The sequence below is a fragment of the Schistocerca piceifrons genome, chromosome 3 (genome assembly GCF_021461385.2).
Source record: "Schistocerca piceifrons isolate TAMUIC-IGC-003096 chromosome 3, iqSchPice1.1, whole genome shotgun sequence".
NCBI lineage: Eukaryota > Metazoa > Arthropoda > Insecta > Orthoptera > Acrididae > Schistocerca > Schistocerca piceifrons.
The window spans coordinates 616,987,794-617,008,615 of NC_060140.1; the positions used below are offsets into that span (position 1 = coordinate 616,987,794).

At 38.9% G+C, this 20,822-nt stretch overlaps 1 protein-coding gene across 2 annotated transcripts in view; it reads left to right on the forward strand.

Annotated features, from left to right (window-relative positions):
- The window catches only part of LOC124788342 (proton-coupled amino acid transporter-like protein pathetic), an 88,194-nt gene that overhangs the window by 40,239 nt on the left and 27,133 nt on the right, over window positions 1-20,822 (forward strand). For both annotated transcript variants that reach the window (XM_047255602.1, XM_047255603.1), the window contains exon 4: window positions 1,421-1,571. In XM_047255602.1, coding sequence (XP_047111558.1) covers window positions 1,421-1,571 — 151 coding nt within the window. The remainder of the gene's footprint in view (window positions 1-1,420; window positions 1,572-20,822) is intronic.

Sequence of the window (20,822 nt, forward strand, 5' to 3'; positions counted from 1 at the left end):
AAGTATTCTGGGTATACTATAGTCACTCACGATGAACGTTTTATATTTGATTAAATTTTATTGATTTCACTATCGGCATGGGGAAAAACATGATTACAGGGGAAAAAATCATTATTTTACCACTGTTTCATTTTTTCCGGCCCAAATTTTGAGTTATTAGCTCCTCCTCTAGCGTTACAGGCAAAGATGTTGTTATACACACTGAGAGAACAAAAAAAAACACTATCTTCAAAATAATTAACTACTAATATTAAATAAACGATTTAATCGGTTTAAAATAGTAGAACAGTGAAACGAATTACTGTAAAATACACTTTCATTGAGGCACGAATTAATTATAATGGACTGGGTAATCATTCAGGAACGGAGAGAAACTTGTCTGTTTGTTCATTCTCCTACCTGTTCAACATTTTTCTTGCGGTTCCCCTTGATTTCGAGTATTTCGTGCAGCGCAAGTTTCTATTTATCTCGTGTGAAACTTATCTTAATCTTATGACTTCACTTTCATATATTCGTTACGTCTGTTAGAAGGATTTGACTCAATGTATAGCGTTCTGCTGCTCTTCTTTTCTCACTAAAATTCTCGCAACTATAGGCAACTAAATATAAGTTTTTCGAATTGGTTAGAATGCATTTCGTGAAAAGAAAAATAACGTGCTTTTAACGACAGAAAAATTTAAAGTGCTTTTAAATACTCGCCTACAGCTCATTATCTATTAGAATGGAGATCACTGTAGAATCTCTTCTTTCTGCGCACTTAGTCCTCTCACTTGGGGCGCTGAAGTCGGCCGAGGATGATGGAGTAAAACACTTCTTGCTAAGATTCCCATACGGAAGCTTTAATCCAGTTAAAATACGTTTCATCGACATTTATTTGGCGTGTATTGTCTTCAGTACAGCTACAAAGAAATATATATTCAACAACTGAAACATTTGGTTCCGTCTTTGTAATAGTCTGTAGAGAGGACGCATCTGAATTTTTGTGTTTTTCATTGTCTTTGTGGTAAACAACAGCCGGTTTAATCTAGTTTAAGACAAATTCTGCCGAGTTCTGGTGTTCCAGTGTAACTTGATTTGTTAGATAATTCTAACTGTAACAAACCTGTGCATGCCGAGTTCCCTTGCCTGAGATTCATTCTGGAAACCGTTATAGTTCAATGTGATAGCGGTATCCAAAATTTAGTTCCTGCAACACTATTGTTACAATAATATTAACTACTTAAATAACCGGCCTGTCAGAAACGGCTCCACACAGGCGCAACAACTTACATACAGAGACGCGCAAGTCCACTCTCGCCTCCTCATACACACACACGCACACACAGATAAGTAGAGAGAGAGAGAGAGAGAACTGACGGATTACCAACGCATCTCGCTGAATATGGCCACTGAGTCCCTTAACCTTTCTCACCTTTTGCAGCGACTACGGTGCCCTGGCGCACTTGCTGAAGTCGGCTCTGAGCAGCGGCTTCCTGGTGATGCCGAATGCTTTCAAGAACGCCGGGCTCGGGTTTGGACTAGTTTCTACCTTCGTCATAGCCTTCATCTTCAACCACACAATACAATTGCTGGTAAGAGCTTCTCAGCATTTTTTTCCATCAGTCTGCTTAAAACTTGTAGTGATATTGTTAATACAGGGTGGGAAAAATAAAGCTAACCCGGTAAATGCCTACAGTAAGACTGACACAGGACTGACCTTTGTTAATGAAAAACATAGAAGGTACTGGCTACCGTTAACGAGGCAGCGTTGTGCTCGATTTATCAAACTCTGGCTAACGGATAGCAGCAACGGCTTTTTCAGTGTGTGAAGATTACTTATGTTCACCTGCCCCTTCAATTTACTTCACAGGTAGAAATCACAAAGACACTGACTGTCCTATCATCAGCGAACAGCTCTTGCACTCGTGACAGAATTGTCATAAAGGTGCTTGCTGTTTTCTTGTCTTACTCAAAATATCCACACAGTCGTTCTTCTTCCGTGAGTTGATAACCATATTGATTAAGCAGCTTCTGGACCTACTGTTTAGCATTAACAGCTAGATGGGAGAATACTGTTACGATGCGGACACCGGACATTGCGCACCAAACACCAATCTCCAGATTATGCAACGGCTTTCTAACATTCTGCGTGGTGTCTGTCTGTTCTATATCGTGTATCCCTACCACTTTCGCGCAACGACGCTCTGAGCGTGTTTTTTAGGGAATTAACTAGTTTGAACCTGGGACCTGTTGCTGGTAAGGAGACGCCAGACCACACATGACATGTAGAGTTCAGAAGAGTTCAGTGAGACTAGCGATGATATAATCAAATACTTAATGGTTTCAGCGTCAGCTCCACTGCACTCCCTGTAAAAGAATCTTAATACCAACTAAATTTAGTGGAAGGGGTTCAAGGCTTTCCTATTTTTAGTTAGATGGTAAAATAACGTCGAAAAAGCAGTTAAGTTTACCACTGGAAATTTGATTCTGCTCACAAAACACTGTTTATAAATTGCACTATTGATAAAAGGAAATGTTTTAATACAGGATGGTAAAAACCAACTGCGTTCAACAAAAATGTGAACGAATATTCCCTGAGTGGGTTTCCAAGTTCTACAATGGATCGAAGGATGACCTATGCCATATCACATCTATAATCTAGGTTTAAATTAAGTTTCACAAAAGCGAAAACTATCAAAATGGTCTACAGTGACCCTCTATTATCTTTAATTACTTATCTAACTTGTCGTAAATTACAGTGGCTGATGTGGCTTCTCAATAACTATATAACAGAAAATTCATCGTGTTTCAGATTTTTACTTCAAGTGGCAAATGTGAACACCATGAGCTTTAATTGACGATCGACACTAGTATTACGCAAAAAGGGGGTGTAACAGATGAGACTTCTGCAGTTCTGAGTGAAGCTTTATGCGCTGTTGTGCGGCATCGCGTGCGTTCATTACGTTGTCGGTGTTCGTCAGGGGGCGGCGAGCAGCACAGCTCCGCTCACCTCGCCGTCTCGGAAGCAACTCTCTCCTAACTTCACCTTACTGCAATTTACCGAAGTTGGTTTAAAAATACTATCTGGCTGTGTTCTCATCTGACCAATCAGGGTCTCAATGTTAACCTTAAGCTCCGCCTACAAAAATTCTGTCTATCCAATGAGAAATGTTATACTTTTCGTGGTGGGGCAATGTTTTTAAAGTTTGCAATGTAACAGAGACGCGAAAAAGTCTCACGCTAAAACTTGCAGCTGGTGTGGTCCTTTTTATTGTTATCGTAAGATCTATACTGTTCTTCTGGAAGGATATATCTTTTAACATGGGCTGGGGGGTGGTCCTGACGTAACAGAGACGCGAAAAAGTCTCACACTAAAACTTGCAGCTGGGGGGGGGGGGTGGCCCTTTTTGTGTTATCGTAAGATCTATACTGTTCTTATGGAGGGCTCTAGCTTTTAACATGGGCTGGGGAGTGGTCCTAGCGTAACAGAGACGCGAAAAAGTCTCATGCTAAAACATGCAGCTGGGGTGGTCCTAGTAGTTAGCTGGAGACATGGGTGTCCAGTCCATCCATTATCGCAGGGCCTTCTAGCATAACACGGTTCTGCTCTCGGCTTCTGTTCTCGTTTCTCAAAAATGACAAGAGAAGATTATTTTTATGCTATTATTAATTTTTAGTTATTTTCTTTCTTTATTTAAGTGTGAAGTTTGTTTTTTAAGAAGTTTGTCATCGAAAGTGAGGAGTCTTTCACATCGATTTTCTTAGAAATATATTTTTTTTATAAATGTAGTAATTAAGTAAAATCTATTCCTAACACATTTTCTAAATATCATGTACAAGTAAAATGGTTTTGTTTCTAGACACTCATTTCAACATTGTTACAGTAACAAATAAGAATTATTTCCAAGAATTGCTTTGACAAAGAAATATACATACACAAGTATTGAGATATTATCCTAACAAATGGTACAAATGTTAAAAAAAAGGGAAAACATCCAACAAGATAATTTTTTATTCTTTGTTTTTATAAGGAGAAAATAAGTAAAATATAGTTATTCTTTTATTTTTTATGAGGAGAAAATAAGTGCCATATAGTTTTAGTGTTTAATATGCCTTACGTTTGTTCTTTATATACTGTCCATTTCAGAACTAATGATTTATTTTTACTGATAGTCTATTTTTTACTTAATTCCATAGTCAATGACTGTTATTTTTTAGTTTATTAGCTGTTTGGTGTGCTTAACTTATTTAGTTTTTCACACATTTCTTTTGCACAATTCCTACATCACATAATTTGATTTCACACATTCACACAATCCTATGAATGTTTAAGCATGAGGTTGGCGAATGCTTTTGCACGAAGGTGATGGACTTGAGCGAGATGGATGTGGGCAAGTATTTGATGTACAGCTTCGTTTGTCGTTCCTTGTTGGCTTTGCAAGTGTGTGTTGCTGTTGTGGACATCCCATAATGGAATAGAGCTGTGAGTGCAGAATCTCGTGGTTTACTGGCTTTGTATGCATTAAAGTCATCGTTATGTGTCGCTGAAAGCGGTCATTAATACTTCGCAGACGACTAGTTTACAATAGGATTGGGATTTGGGAAGGTATGTCGTCTATTCTTCACCCATCTTCTTTCTTGGTCTCAATCTTGCGAATCTTCAACTTCTGTTCTTCCTGCTTTTTCTCTGCTTCTTACTTGCTTCTTGGTCCTTCTCTGGGCAGGATATGGAAGTATTTATTGATAACTAGTCGCTTTGAAGTTCTCCTCTTAGTAACAGTTTGATAAATTGTTTGGGCGTCTCATTTTTACTTTGTGGAAGTTTCCTTCAGTTCCGTGCATCAGCGTGCTGTTTAATAGCAGTAGTGTGACTTTTACACATATTTTTTTGCCAGTGGTGGCTTGCTGAAGCGGTCTTCTAGTCGGGCAGTTTTTTGCTCGCTCCGCCGAGTCTGGGTGCTCGGAGACCCTTCCGGCATTCGGCGTCCCATCGTGTCACTGCAGGGCTCCGCCACTGTGCGGCTCCGTGTTCCGTCCCAGCAGGGTTCCACCTAGCGGGCAGATTTATTGCCCACTTTCAATACAAGGGTCTTCTGTTGGTCTCACAGTCCTTTCCTTTCTCTCGACGCTACTGCCTTGTAGGAATCGTGTCTTGCTAATTACGTCCTTTTCTTTCTTGATACTTCTCTCATTGCAACTAGTGGGTCATTGCATCTCGTCCTTGCTGGAGTTTTTACAATGGTTCTTACAAAAAGTTTTACTTATAATCATCTAACATATGTCTAGTACCTACGTTGTTTTACGCCTTCTTAAAAGCTTTACAAATTTTGGCGCCCTTTCCATGTGAAACGTCCCCTTTGAACAATTCTACACGATTGTGCTTAACCTGACACACAATGTTTTTAGCGCAACGCAATCTGACTTTCAAAATTCCCTACTAAAGAATGGCCCCGACTAACGTTAAACTATACCTTTCGCAAATCACTTACCTCACAAAAATCTCCGCTGCTCAAGCTACTGCAATACAGCGAGCGCCACTACTGCCAGCTAAATAAAAGATTCAAACTATGGAAGGCACTAACTACTGATAGGGATAGTTAGCAAATGAAAGATATTAATAGAGAACAAACAATGTATTTACCTTGATATCATCATGTATAAATATACCAGTTCATGACAAATTACAAATCTCCGCCATCTCTCTCCCCACATCCACCACTGCTGGCGGCTCACCTCCAACTGCGCAACGCTACGCGCTGTTCACAGCCAGCTGCCGCTGCCCAACACTACAATGGCAGACAACAATGCAAAGCAGACACAGACTGCCCACAGCACAGCCAGTGATTGTCATACAGAGGTGGCGTTACCAATAAAAAACCTAAACTACTTACATAGAGAAAACATAAACAGCCTACTTACATAGCCCCCATGCTCCCCACAAAAATTTTTACAAATGGTGTTGGGCACTGGCCAATACAGATTTGACAAAAATTTTTCACAATTACAGTAACAAAGATATAAAATGCACACACTTATTAATATTATGTTGGTCAAAAGCTCAAATTTTCTCACAGTCCATAAAGACAGTCCACATTGTTCATCACATTAGAATAGCAGTGTTTTTTCTCAAAGTCTGAGCAGTAAAAGAAAATGCACACGGAAGTAGTGGATTTCCATGCAGTCTTGAAGAAGTAGTGTTGTCCTTCCAATGGAAAGACAGTGCTGACTCTTGATATGCATACAGGTAATGGGCCACAACAGAGCAAACCCACAGCAGAGTCATTCGAAGTTCTGACGAATATTGGTAGGTAGGTCATCACAGAGCAGACCCACTGGAGTCCTGGTAGAGATTGTGGTATTGGTGGGCCACCAGAGGTGCAGACTCACTGCAGTCCTTGTAGAAATAATGGCATGGTGGGTCATCAAAGATGTAGACCCACTGTAGTCCTTGTAGAGATGGCCAGCAGCCATCTGTTGCGATTGTGCAGGTGCACAATCACCATCAAAGAGTCTTGCAGACAATATAGCAAGTCCATAACCACCACTTGTGCGCTCACAAAGTTTTTGGAATTGTCCTTAGAACCAGCAATGCTGTTATCCAGTCCCTTGCTGAATCATTAACACACGTGCAAACACTATCAGTCCCTACTTCTCAAATATTGTCCACATACTATGACCAACAGAAACGTGTGCAGTGAAATGTAACTAACAAGTTAATAATGTCATGAACTGGTGACAATTACAATTTTATAACATAAGAATACAATAACAAAGGTACAAAATACATCATTAAAACATAATAATACAGATAACATTTGTAGTACAGGCTTTACGAAAGAATAGAAATAAACATATACATCAGTGTTACAAAAATAGTGACATAAGTACATACATAAAATAATGAGAATAGTTTTCTAAACATTAATTTCACACATGAACATTGAAACAGAACAGAATTGTAAACAACTTTACAAAGAAAATAACATATTGTTAATGCAACTTATATTTGAGGACAACAGTATTCCTCCTCATAGTGAATATAGCTTAGTATTAGAAGAGAAAAAAATTCTATGAAACAGTACACAGAGACAGGAAGAAAACAAATACACAAGGGTACACAAACACATAGTGGGATAACACCAATAGGAAAGGACAGGGTTCGTTTTCAGTGTAACATTTGGTACTGCAGTCCAACCCAAAACTTCATATATCTTTCCTCTTATTTCATCCTTTGTTTCCACCAAAAAAATTCTATCTAAGCATGCTTTCTGTATTTATATGTTCACACATTTCTTACCTCAACATTTATTTCCAAGAAAATCCTACCTAAACCTGTTTTCTCAATGCATTTCTTCCAATTCATCGCAACTCATTCTCTTAGAGGCTACCCCCTCTTAAGCTAACTTAAATCTACTGAGCTCAGATGCTAAACTAAGGGACGAGGCAATGCAGCATCACATAACAAATCAACACAAACAGCAATGCAAAAAAAAAATGCAAATTGGCAAAGCTAGCAGCATAAATGAGCAAAAGTCAAATTCAATAACACTATGCCTGGCAAACAGCAGCAACTTATACCTAAACATGACATAGCGCAAGCAGAAAAAATATTACAGTAAAAACAACAATGCAGATAAGGGAAATGTATATTCACATCTTAATGTCTATGTAATTAAAGTGGTGCACCACAAGAAGTTATTCTACCAAAAAGTTACCAATTACTTGAAAAGAAAATTATGAATGCAGTTACTAGTTCCTTCTTATTGTTCTTTCCTTTCCAAGTGCTCCTTTTTTAAAGAATGTGGATCATAAAATAATTATTTAATAGATCTGTTGACAGAAAGTGTTCACATTAGCAAATGCATTTTATTTTATAAAAGCAATGCTGCAACACAGCTGGAAAACAGGTATCAAATGAAATAAGCAACTATGAAAAGCAAAGCATAAAAATATCATTCAGTAGTCATGTGACATTTCATAAGTTAGTAGAAATTCTCTCAACTCTCGTAGAAAGACACTTGTCATAATCAGGTGTGCAGATGTACGAATATTTCCCATCAATTCATAAGCATTTCAGTAATTAGCACAAAGTGCGAGTAATCATATGTTTTCAAGTAACGAGGGTGTCGCATTAGCGATGAAAGGCACACCCTAATGGCTTGTTCTCCAGGTGTTTGACACGTCCCACGTCCCCTTTTTTTTCTACCTGTGCCGCTGAAAAGGGCTCGCAATAATGGTTTTTTCTCCAGGCGTCTGACACAGCTGGGTGCCCGCGACGCATTACGTGCAGGTGGTCACTTAACTTTCTTACGGAAATATTTACCGCTACAGTGACAGCCTCACATAAAAATATTTCACAGGTCAAGAATTAGCGTTGCAAATCTGTAGAAACAAAATGCTATTGATATAACAGTGTCCAAAAAATGTTCAGTGGCATTGTGATACATTCACACATGATTCACACATGTCATAACTCTTAAAGTACGATTCTTGGTTTCCAACATCCTTTTTCACAAGTCAAGAGTCCCTACCCACTATTCATTACTCCTTACCTTATTACACATATACGTATCCATCGACACTCGTCAATATTTCGTCATTATAAATATGAAGCATAATCAAATAACTCATATAGCCTCAGGCTATTAATCGTAAACATACCTCAGCAGCATAATACACATCGTCGTCGTAAAAATAACATCATAACACCTCAGTCAAATCTCAAAATCGTCGTAACTTCCTCCAATAATTAAAAAAATTCTCTGCTCATGTCAAAAGTGTCATCTGCCTCAAACGTATTTTAAAAATCATGATCTCATACCAAATACATCATTCAAAGCTCTCATAGTATCACAATGATTCCGAAAAAATATGAACAGTTTACAAAGTACAGACAAAATACAGTTTCATAAGTGTGAAGTTATCCAACTGTGTAATTGCGTAAACATGTGTCACTGATGTAGTAAAATAAATGTTTGTCTCTCCCAGTTAAATGATCAGATAGCTGTGTAATTTGTGTGTTAGAGAAATAAGGTACCGATGTGTAAAGTTGTATAAGCAAATACCATATTAGCTAGGGTTCCTTGTGGTTGCCACACACATGGTACACAAAGTAAGTGTGTACCCCCCTGAGGATTTATGTAATTATACCCTCAGGTGTTACAGATTACAGCAATGAAATGAAATATATCACGGAAAACTTTCTTTGTAATTCAAAAATCTTTAAAATTAAATGTTTTAAGTATAAAATTGATCACTGAAATGCGTGTCCTGTAGCGCTAAATGTGCATCTTGTTGTAAGATAATCTCTGTGGAAGTGTCGTAGTTATTTTCCTCCGAAAGCTAAGTTCTGCAGAAGCCAATGTACTTACCTCATGATAAACAAAAGTGAAATGCTTTGCGTATAGATATCGTAGTTATTATGCTTATTGCCGTGATGAAGAAAGTACTGTGCTGTAACGTATTGTTGTGCTACGGAAAAGACAATCTCATTGTTGCTGTACCACAAAAGTTACTACTAAAACATGTTTTACTTTCCAGAAGAATTCAGAAAAACTGTGCAGATATAAAACAGATACACTGCAAAAGCAACATTGTAAATTGTCACTCATTAGTAGCGTCGTGATAAAACCGTGTAGCTGTCACATAAACTAACTATTGTCTCATCTGGTATCTCACAGAAAGTACTTTAAATCCGGAATGTATTTTCAAGTAAACCAAAATGTTGCATTAAAATCTCATTAGCAGTACCAGATATAATGTTATTTTTCTCGGAGCCAGCCGGCGCACGTGTATGCCTGCCGTGCGAGTCATTGTCTGCCTCTTTGTTGCCGCGCGTCGTTATTGGGATTAGGAGGCCTAAATTCCACAAATTCACTCTGACGAGAAGGCCCTGCTCTGTTAGAATCCCGCCAGTTCTGATGAAATTCACGTCTGTCGTTTTGTCGGTAGTTTACATAATTTCTTGTTTGTCGGTCATGTGGTGGAGAATTTCTCCCTGAATCGTAACTCTGCGCCGAACTGTTGCGTCTGAAGTTATTCTGCCTCCCTTGATAATAATAGTTCTGGTTACCATATTGTCTATTTCTATGGTTATCTCTGTCATATTCATTTCTACGGAAATGCGATCTTTCTCTGTAACTATTTTTCTGCCAGCGGTTGTCATAAGGGTGGTGTCTGTTTTGGTCACGATTTGTGTTGTGAGAATAGCCTTGTCGTGTCAAGTTATTACTTCTTTCATCGCGGAATTGCCACGGATGTGACCTGTAATTGTTATGTTCCTGTTTCCGCTTTCCGCGATTGTCAGTGTCACTTTCCAGTTCTTGTAACAGTCCCTGAAAAGCTTCAATGTCATCTTTGCAACGTCCTGCTAAAATAATATGTCATAAATGTTCAGACAATTTGAGTAAGCAAATGCGGATGAGTTCTGAGGGGCTGTATGGGTTTGAAAGATATTGATTCTTGTGCAACATGTCTTCAAAATATTTCATAAGACTGGAAAATTCAGATTGTTCGAAACGTTTCATCATTATGATGCTATGTTTTACACGGTCTTGTGTGGCTTGAGACCAATATGCTGAGAGGAAGGCATGGTAAAACTCTCCTTCACTGTGGCAATCGTGAATGACCGATCGCATTCTTACAGCTGGTTCATTCTCCAAGTAGCCACACATAAATTCTAATCTGTGTTCCAACGACCAGTTGGGAGGAGCCATGCTTGTGGATGAATGTCGTTGCCAGAATTCTTAAATGTTTTGAATTTACGTGTAGTAATGAACAGCTTATAGTCAAAGTCATCATGTCGGCGAGTCGCATATCGGTCATTATTAGGTCGTGTCGGTCGTTCCATCTCAAAATTCGGTGCACATTCCCAATTTCTTTCATTACTTCCGAAATGCCCTGTGTTATTATTTTGCAGCTTTTCCGTGTTTCTAAGTCCCTCTTCCCGTGTTGGAGCGCAAGTGTCTTCTGAAATACGTAATTCTTGTATTACCTGTGTCAGCTGATCTTGTACTTCCCAGATTTCTCTTTGGTGTTGCGTATCAATTTGATTCAGATTTTGTTTCAGTTTCCTAATTTGTTCGCTCTGTTCTGTGTCATTAAAGAATACCGGTTTTGCGTCATTCAGATTATCATCTACCTTCGTAGATAAATTATTTAGCTGATCCGAAAGTTCAACTACTTTCTCTGATAATGAACTAATTTCCTCCATGTGTCTTTCTACTGTGTCCTTTAAGTTTTCCTGAGTTTTTGCAAGTTGCGTAACCGAATCGGTAGATGCAACTGAGTCAAATTTAGCTTGCAAGGTCTCATGATTTTCATGAACAATAATTTGCAGTTCTTTTATGGCTGCTTCGTGATTCTGTAATGCATTTTCATGCCGCGAAAAAATAGGTTGAAAATGCTCACAAATTTGTGTTTTTACGTCGTTACAGACTTTTTGACATTTCGATTCGATTTTATGTAACTCAGTAGTTAAATCTTCACGTGTTTGTTCAAGTGTGGTGTCTAACTTTTGAAGATTTTGTTCCATTGTGTCTAACTTTTTAAGATTTTGTTCCACTGTGTCTAACTTTTTAAGCTTTTGCTGTGTTTGTCTCTGATTTTGTTCCATTTGTTGCATTAATTGCAATAATAATGTATTAGTGTCTGGAATCTGTTTCTCTACGCTTTTCGGCAGTGCATTTGCACCGGAAACATTCACATTTTGACAAGCAGAAAATGTGTCTTGACTTATTTGAGAAAACGGTGATGACCCAAAACCTGAATCTACAGTATTTGCGAAATTGTGTCCTGTCATTTCGGATTCCTGAGGCGAGCTGTTGCCGACCGATCGATCGATAATGCTTCCCTGTTCACTACCTGTTTCACTGTCTACACCATTGTTTGCAGCCCGCTCCATTTCCCTATTCACAATTACCAAATTACTACTTTGAACATCAGTTAATTCACTACTCGGTGGCGCTAACACACTGCTTTCGTCTTCACTGTCATTTCTCAGTTTACTTTGGAGCCTAGTATTACGTTTTTCACACGCCATAATTGTCACAATATTTCACACGACAACGCAGAAAAGCACAATTTGAAGATCAAAAATAAGAGAACACATTAACATAGCACTGAAAATAATATCTAGTTAATTGCAAGCATAGCTGCGAAATACTTGGTGCAAATCTATATGCATGCCACAACTGTTTTACTGTACAACAATGAAAGGCTACAACTACAAAGGAGATTCTCTCTACAATTACGCGCTAGCAATAAACAAAAGCTACACTAAATACACAAACTACAACAAAAAATCAGAAGATTCCAGTGAGGTATCCTAGGCTAAGGGTCGACATATGAAACGTCCCCTTTCAACAATTATACAAGACTGTGCTTAACCTGACACACAATATTTTTAGCGCAACGCAATCTGACTTTCAAAATTCCCTACTAAAGAATGGCCCCGACTAACGTTAAACTATACCTTTCGCAAATCACTTACCTCACAAAAATCTCCGCTGCTCAAGCTACTGCAATACAGCGAGCGCCACTACTGCCAGCTAAATAAAAGATTCAAACTATGGAAGGCACTAACTACTGATAGGGATAGTTAGCAAATGAAAGATATTAATAGAGAACAAACAATGTATTTACCTTGATATCATCATGTATAAATATACCAGTTCATGACAAATTACAAATCTCCGCCATCTCTCTCCCCACATCCACCACTGCTGGCGGCTCACCTCCAACTGCGCAACGCTACGCGCTGTTCACAGCCAGCTGCCGCTGCCCAACACTACAATGGCAGACAACAATGCAAAGCAGACACAGACTGCCCACAGCACAGCCAGTGATTGTCATACAGAGGTGGCGTTACCAATAAAAAACCTAAACTACTTACATAGAGAAAACATAAACAGCCTACTTACACATGTTACAATTCTAAGATATTTTGAGTCTTAATGTCTACCAGAATCCTCAAATTCGTTTTTTATTTTTGTGTAGTGTCGTGGTGTATAGCATTTTAGCATTTCATGCTGTTAGACTATCTATGCTATATCCCATCATCTTAATCTATGGTACCAATGGTGTTATTTTGTTTTTGTTATTATTGAAACTACTTTCGTTTTCCCACCTTCCTCTCTCTTCATTCTTCTTCCTCCTGACGGTCTTATCTGCAACATAATCCTGAAATATTGTGCTGATTATTTACAGGTAATAAAATTAATCTTCAAACTTGTACTGAAAGTTACTTTTCGTGGTGGGGCAAGTTTTTAAGGTTTGCATCGTAACAGAGATGCGAAAAAATCTCACCCTAAAACTTGCAGCTGGTGTGGTCCTTTTTAGTGTTATCGTAAGATCTATACTGTTCTTCTGGAGGGCTGTAGCTTTTAATATGGGCTGGGGGGGGTGGTCCTAGCGTAACAGAGACGCGAAAAAGTCTCATGCTAAAACTTGCAGCTGGGGTGGTCCTAGTGGTTAGCTGGAGACGTGAGTGTCCATTCCGTCCCTTATCGTAGGGCATCCTAGCTTAACACAGTTCTGCTCTCGGCTTCTGTTCTCGTTTCTCCCCTCGGAACTGCATCTGTGTCACAGTGGGAAGGTATGACATGCATTTAGGCATTCTTGTGTTAGTGTATGGTATTCCATTTGCTCACTCGTTACTCGTATTACTTTGGCAAATTTAATGTCACGATTTATTCGGAGCTATGTGACATACTACTGGATTTGCTTATCATGTCAGGGTTTTCATGGAAGGTGTTGGATTTGCCTGACACCCTACAGCTTTTCAGAGTTCTTGCGTAATGACGCATGTTATATGAGTTTACACACTCTGACAGGCTGAACTCAGACTCATATAAAGAAATTAAAATGCGGATCCAAAAGTCCTAATTCCAGTTCACTTGGAAACCACCGGAAGAACTCAAGGTCTCAAGTTCACCTATACGCTTTAATTCAAGGAGAACAGTAAACTGGTAAGGACTTACATGAAGGTCCTTTTTAGTAACATTTCGATGCTATGATCACAAGATTTCCAGTTGCACAGTGAAACAATATTGAGATTGCGTCGTATCGTGTTCGAGGCATTCTTTCACTCGACCAATGTAGTCTGCTGTTCGAGATCGTTACATATAGCTACCATTTTTATTCGCTACGCAGCGCTTCTCGCGCCATTTTGCCACTTTGTTATCCATTGTATCCATTGTAAACTTAGCTGGAGGTTTTCCATAACAATTAAAATCTAAAACATTTGTGAAAACAGTTCAGCAAATGTTTTCCATGATTTGGGCTTCACATAACACTGGATGACGAAATACGTAAGGCCAAACAAGACTTTTATTACTGTCACAAAAGACGGTGCATAAATTATGCATAAAGGTGAGAAAAGTCATGAGATACCGCTTCGTATCGTGTCAGATTTCTTTTGACCGGTGTAGTGCAGTGACTAGATGTGGCGGCATGGACTCAACAAGGCGTTGGATCTCCTCTGCAGAAATTGTTAGCCATGTTGCCTCTTTAACCGTATTGCCAGTGAAGGATTCTGTGCACGAACTGACCTCTCGATTAGGTCCCATAAATGTTCGATTGGACTCATGTCGGGCGATCTGAGTGCAGAATGTTCTTCAAACCAATCTCCGGCCCGGTGACATGGCGTATTGCCATCCACACTAATTCCATCGTTGTTTGGACGTCCAAGCAGCCGTCCAATCAGTTGTCGGTTCGCCGGCCGGGGTGGCCGAGCGGTTCTACGCGCTACAGTCTGAAACCGCGCGACCGCTACGGTCGCAGGTTCGAATCCTGCCTCGGGCATGGATGTGTGTGATGTCCTTAGGTTAGTTAGGTTTAAGTAGTTCTAAGTTCTAGGGGACTGATGACCTCAGAAGTTAAGTCCCATAGTGCTCAGAGCCATTTGAAGTTGTCGGTTCAGTTGAACCAGAGGGCCCAGTCTATTTCACGTAAATACAGCACACACCATTATGAGCCTCCATCAGCTTGCACAGCGCCTTATTAAGAAGGTGGTTCCCGGATACGTCCGTCGTACGTGTAACGTTGATTTTTACGATTATTTCTGGTAGTATTGACATCTCAAAGCAAAAGCCGCTGCTTTTAGTCGTTAAATGAGGACCATCAGCCACTGCGTTATGCGTGGCAGCAGGTAATGCCTGAAATGCGTTATTTATTCTCTGCACTCTCTTGACACTGTGACCTCGGAATATGGAGTTCACTAATTCCGAAAATGGAATGTTCCATGCGACTAGCTCGAACAACCGTTTCGCGTTCAAAGTCTGTTAATTCCTGTCAGGAGGCCATAGACACGTCAGTAACCTTTTCGCATGAATTACTTGAATACAAATGACAGTTCCGCCAATGCAGTGCCCTTTTATGCCTTGTATATACGATACAACGGCCACCTGTGTTTGTGCGTATCGGTTCCCATGACTTTTGGCACCTCAGTGTATTTCTAGACGGTAAGGGACTAGCTAGGAAACAGCAATCTAAGAGCACAGTTTTACTATGTCTTAACCAGTTCCTAGACAGCAAAATATTTCTCGTTTTTAGGTCAATGCGCAAATAATAAAACACAATTTCTATTAATAAAATGGTACTATACAAAAATGTGTCTGACAGCAATTTAATATGGCTGAATAACCAAAACTCTCCGTAAACAGAAACACGCGGACTTAATTGTAGTGTAGTGTCCGCCAGTAATGACGCATATCTAAATTTATAGGATGAAGGAAAGCAATCATGAAGTCATCTACGAGAAACCAAAGACACAGAACTTTACAAGTAACTATCGTAACTCCTTCCGCCGCGAGTAAGTCTATCGAAGAGGGTTCAGCATTAATTTCTAGCGAGAAGAAATTAGGTGTCTGTTAAAGAAAAAAAACTGTATTTTATCATCCAGGGATTGATAAGTAAACTTTGGAGTTATTCATTTGTTTGATCAAAGAGGTACACGAGATACACAATATCGCAGCAGTCCGTCTGAACCTACCTTAACACTCTGAAACTACTGAACTTTATTCAACGCCACTCGCCAGAGCTTGGGTGGATGCGTCTGTTGCAAATATAATGATCCCTGTTACGAAAAAAAAAATCCTCTGTCCTCGTAGTCAACAGGATTCCATTTTCAAGAACGGCGACAAGAAAAGAAAAGAAAAAATAAAGGACACAACTACTGTTGATCGTTTATTCGTGAAGCACGGACCATGCGCAAGACGATTCTTGAGATATTGTTTTTCTTGTTACAGTCCTTACGTAATTGGAGGGGAGGGGGGGACTTTCCTTGGCTCTTACAGTCTCAAGGCTAGAAGGTGCGCATCATATGCCCAGGTACGGACAGATACTTCCAGGAAACGGTGGCGAAGAAGCTGTCGCAACGCTTCCTGGAAGACGTAGGATATTATGAGTACTCTTTGTCACCGGTTCTTTGTGGCCACGATCTGCGAAGTGTACCTCCCATTGGCAAAATAATAGTGATTTTTTTCAGCCTTCGCAAAGCAGCTAAGAGTAAAATGCTGGCAGTGTCTGCAGTTTTCCCGGCTGACTAAATCGATTTGGCATATTTCGGTAGAAGTCTAATAGTTTCTAACTACTGCATGATTGCTATTTAATTTCCAACGTCAAGTAATGAACCTGTATTTTATCCACAGTGACAAATACGTGAATACATTCTGTTACATTCTAAAATCACTATACAATGCTGAGAAATAATTTTACGCATTTTCTTTCGGTTGGTATTCATTAAATCCGGCGCACGCTTTGCACAAAGCATTCCCATAGCTAATTTTTCGAGTGAATTGTATGACACCTTTTCCTTCTGATACGTCTATGATGCTAGCTACTGCGTACCTTACGCAATTTAAAGTGGATTTGCACTGTTTAAAAAACGTCCACCATATGTAAACAGATGTGGTTCTGCATACCGTGTCTGTATGATGTAACAAGCATCGGTGAGTAATATGCATATGGACGTGGCCTTTTGAACAAGGTGCTTTATGTTTTTCAATAATTATTTTAGCGATGAGAAGCCTTTTATAATGTGCTGATTTTAATCGATATGGCATCTTATGTGTGAGGTTCAGAGTAAAATGAACATGTTTTACAATAAAAAGATTTTAAGACCTGAAAATGACAGCAAAGTCTGTTGCAACCGGTTGTTTTAAATAAAGAAATGTTGTGTGCGATCTTGGCTATTGAACGGTTTTTTTACAATTAAAACCAATCTCTAAGTGAGAAAATCCAACTTTTCAGGTCATCGACTGAAGTGAAACTCGCAGAACGTGCTCACTTCGTAATGTTGTGTACTAGAAAGTAGGCCCACTTCGTAATGTCGTGTACTAGAAACTAAATACAACAAACTAATTTAACGCTTCACCCCTAATAACAAAAAATAAAGCACCATGCCTCTGCAAGGCCGAGAGTTCTTGTCCTTGTTATTGTGTAGCCTTCTCGAGCCCATGTATCTAAAGGTTTTTCTGTAGTTCCGCTCCACCTTTTTGCTGTTTGTCCCTCTTTTCTATTTTTCTCTCTGTTCCTCTTTTCTTTCTTGAAGCGAAAACTTTTAGCTTCGTTTGTGAAAGTGAATCAGTCGCAACTTGTCAAACTTCTGCCTCATTTTCTGCAGAGCAGTCAGTAACGTCCTCTCCTTCTTGTTTTATTGACAATCCAAACCGAAGGACAAAAACAGGTGCACCGCCCTAGATTCGGTCTGCAGTGGCAAACCTTATTGGTAGCTCTAGCACAAAGACGTAACGGGCAGATAGCGTCTGACTATGTTCCTAGTCACTCATTTATTTCAACTAACGACGTACTTAGCAACACACCAGTTTTACGTTAAGGATGTGACGCATATTCAGTTTTGACAATATTCGCCAGAACCTTCCGTCAAGAGAAACTTCTCATCGTCTTCGTAACCGAAGAAGCTCAATTTTGTCCTACGAATACCTGGGCTTGATTTTTGTGTATGTGATCAGATGGTAGGATGTATATGACGCTGAACTGGCGGGGTGTTGAGACTTGCAGAAAGAGTATACTAAAAGTGACATTTCATAGTGTATTTACTACGCTGTTTAAGTTTCTCCGATAGCGTATATTACGTGAGTCCATATATTAAAAAGGAAAGGGGGTAATACTTCACCCCACACAACAAATTTAAAAAAAGAAGATTTGATGATTGTTGTTGAGTTATGTTAATAACATACATTTTAAAAGGTACTGATGTGTATGTATCGGCCAGAACCTGAAAATATCTTTTGGCACGTTCACAGCAAATCCAGTGCATTTTCAGTAACATCTTGTACCCCAGTTGGGATCATGACTACCAAGAAAAAAATTAAAAAATGCAAATGTTGTCAGCTGTTGCGACTTTTACTCACAACATGGTCCTGAACTTGAAGATATTGAGCATTAAATTCAGTGGAAAGTGGCATCTGCTACTATCACTTAAATTTCTGGGTTAGGTGTAACTGAAAAATTTTAAACATTTATGGAATACTGTACAAGTATTAATTGCAAAAAATAATTAGTTTTTCGAAAATTTTAAAATATTAAGTAACTGACCAGATTACAATGTTTTCAGAAGGTGGGCATTAATTATCGCCCCCCCCCACCACCACCCCACCCCCTCATGTACAGTACTGCGAGGCTTAAGAGCGAACAGCCTTCTCCTTTATCTATGATCACACTGAAACGTCAACACTACAATGGCCAACAATAATGCAAACCAGCCACAGACTGCACACAGCACAGCCAGTGATTTTCATGCAGAAAGCTACATGGCGTTACCAATAAAAAAACCTAAACAGCTTATTTACATAGCCCCCATGCTCCCCACAAAAAATTTTACAAATTGTTGTGGGCACTGGCCAACACATATACGTTAAAATTTTTTCACAATTACAATAATAAAGAAATCAAAGCTAAAATTTTCTCACAGTCCATAAAGACAGTGCTGATCGTTCATCACAGTAAAATTGCAGTGTTTTTTTTCCTCAAAGTCTGAGCAGTAAAAGAGAATGCACATGGAAGTAGTGGATTTCCATGCAATCTTGAAGAAGTAGTGTTGTCCTTCCAACGGGAAGACAGTGCTGACTCTTGATATGCAGACAGGTGATGGGCCACAACAGAGCAAACCCACAGCAGAGTCAGTCGAAGTTTTGAAGGATATTGGTAGGTAGGTCATCAAAGAGCAGACCCACTGTAGTCCTGGTAGAGAGTATGGCATTGGTGGCCCACCAGAGGTGCAGACCCACTGCAGTCCTTGTAGAAATAATGGTATTGGTGGGCCATCAAAGATGCTGACCCACTGTAGTCCTTGTAGAGACGGCTAGCAGCCATCTGTTGCGACTGTGCGGGTGCACAATCACCATCGAAGAGTCTTGCAGAAAATATAGCAAGTCCATAAACCATGATTTTTGCACGCACAAAGTTTTTGGAATTGTCCTTAGAAAGTCATGCAGACAATATAGCAAGTCCATAAACCAGCACTTGTGCACTCACCAAGTTTTTGGAATTGTCCTTAGAACCAGCAATGCTGTTAATCAGTCCCTTGCTGAATTATTAACACACATCCAAACACTAACCGTCCTCTTTTTTTTCACATCTTGTGCATATACTATGACCAGCAGAAATATGTGCAGTGAAATGAATGCTTACAAGTTACTTAATTTGGTGAACTGGTGTCAATTACAATTTTATAACATAAGAATACAATAACAAAGGTACAAAATACATAATTAAAGAACATAACAGTACAGATAACATTTGTAGTAACACAGGCTTTACAAAAGAATAGAAATAAACATATACATCAGTGTTACTGGAATTATGACATAAGTAAATATATAAAATAATGAGAATAGTTTTCGAAACATTAATTTCACACATGAGCATTGAAACAGAACAGAATTAATAATGTCTATAAACATCTTTACAAAGAAAATAACATATTATTAATGCAAATTATATTTGAGGATAACAGTGTTCTTCATCATAGTGAATGTAGCTTAGTACTAGAAAAATTCTACAACATAAGTCGTATTAGCTAAACACATAAAGACAGGAAAAATACAAATACACAAGATTACACAAACACATAGCAGAATAATGCAGGAGGAAAGGACAGGGTTTGTTTCCAGTGTAACATTTGGAAGTGCAGTCCAACCCAAAACTTCATTCCATAGATCTTCCGTCTTATTTCAACATTTGTTTCCACCAAAAAAATCCTATCCAAGCATGCTTTCTGTATTTATATGTTCACATATTTCTTACCTCATTTATTTTCCATTATCTTACCTCATAATTTATTTCTAAGAAAATCCTATCTAAACCTGTTGTCCCTAAGCCCTACTTTTCTGTTCATATCCTCTTTCAAAATACTTTTTTGGCCAAACTGTTTTCTTATAGCTTCTCAATGCATTTCTTCCAATTCATCACAATTCGTTCTCTTATATAGCCTACCCCATCTTAGGCTAACTTAAATCGACTAAGCTCAGATGCATAAACTAAGGGACAAGTCAATGCAGCAATACATAACATATTAACACAAACAGCAATATACAAAAAATTGCAAATTGGCAAAGCAAGCAGCAGTATATCTAAATTAGCAAAGCAATTGCAATATTACAACTAATATAAGGCAATGTGCAGTAAAACTGGCTTAACAGAATAATACAAAGTGAAATTCAGTAACACTATACCTGACAAACAGCAGCAGCAAATGCAATAACGTATATCTAATCATGAGAAACCCACAAGCAAAAAAAAAAAGAAAAAAATGGTATACTAAAGACAACAATGCAGATAAGGGAAATGTCTATTCACATCTTAATGTCTATGTAATTAAA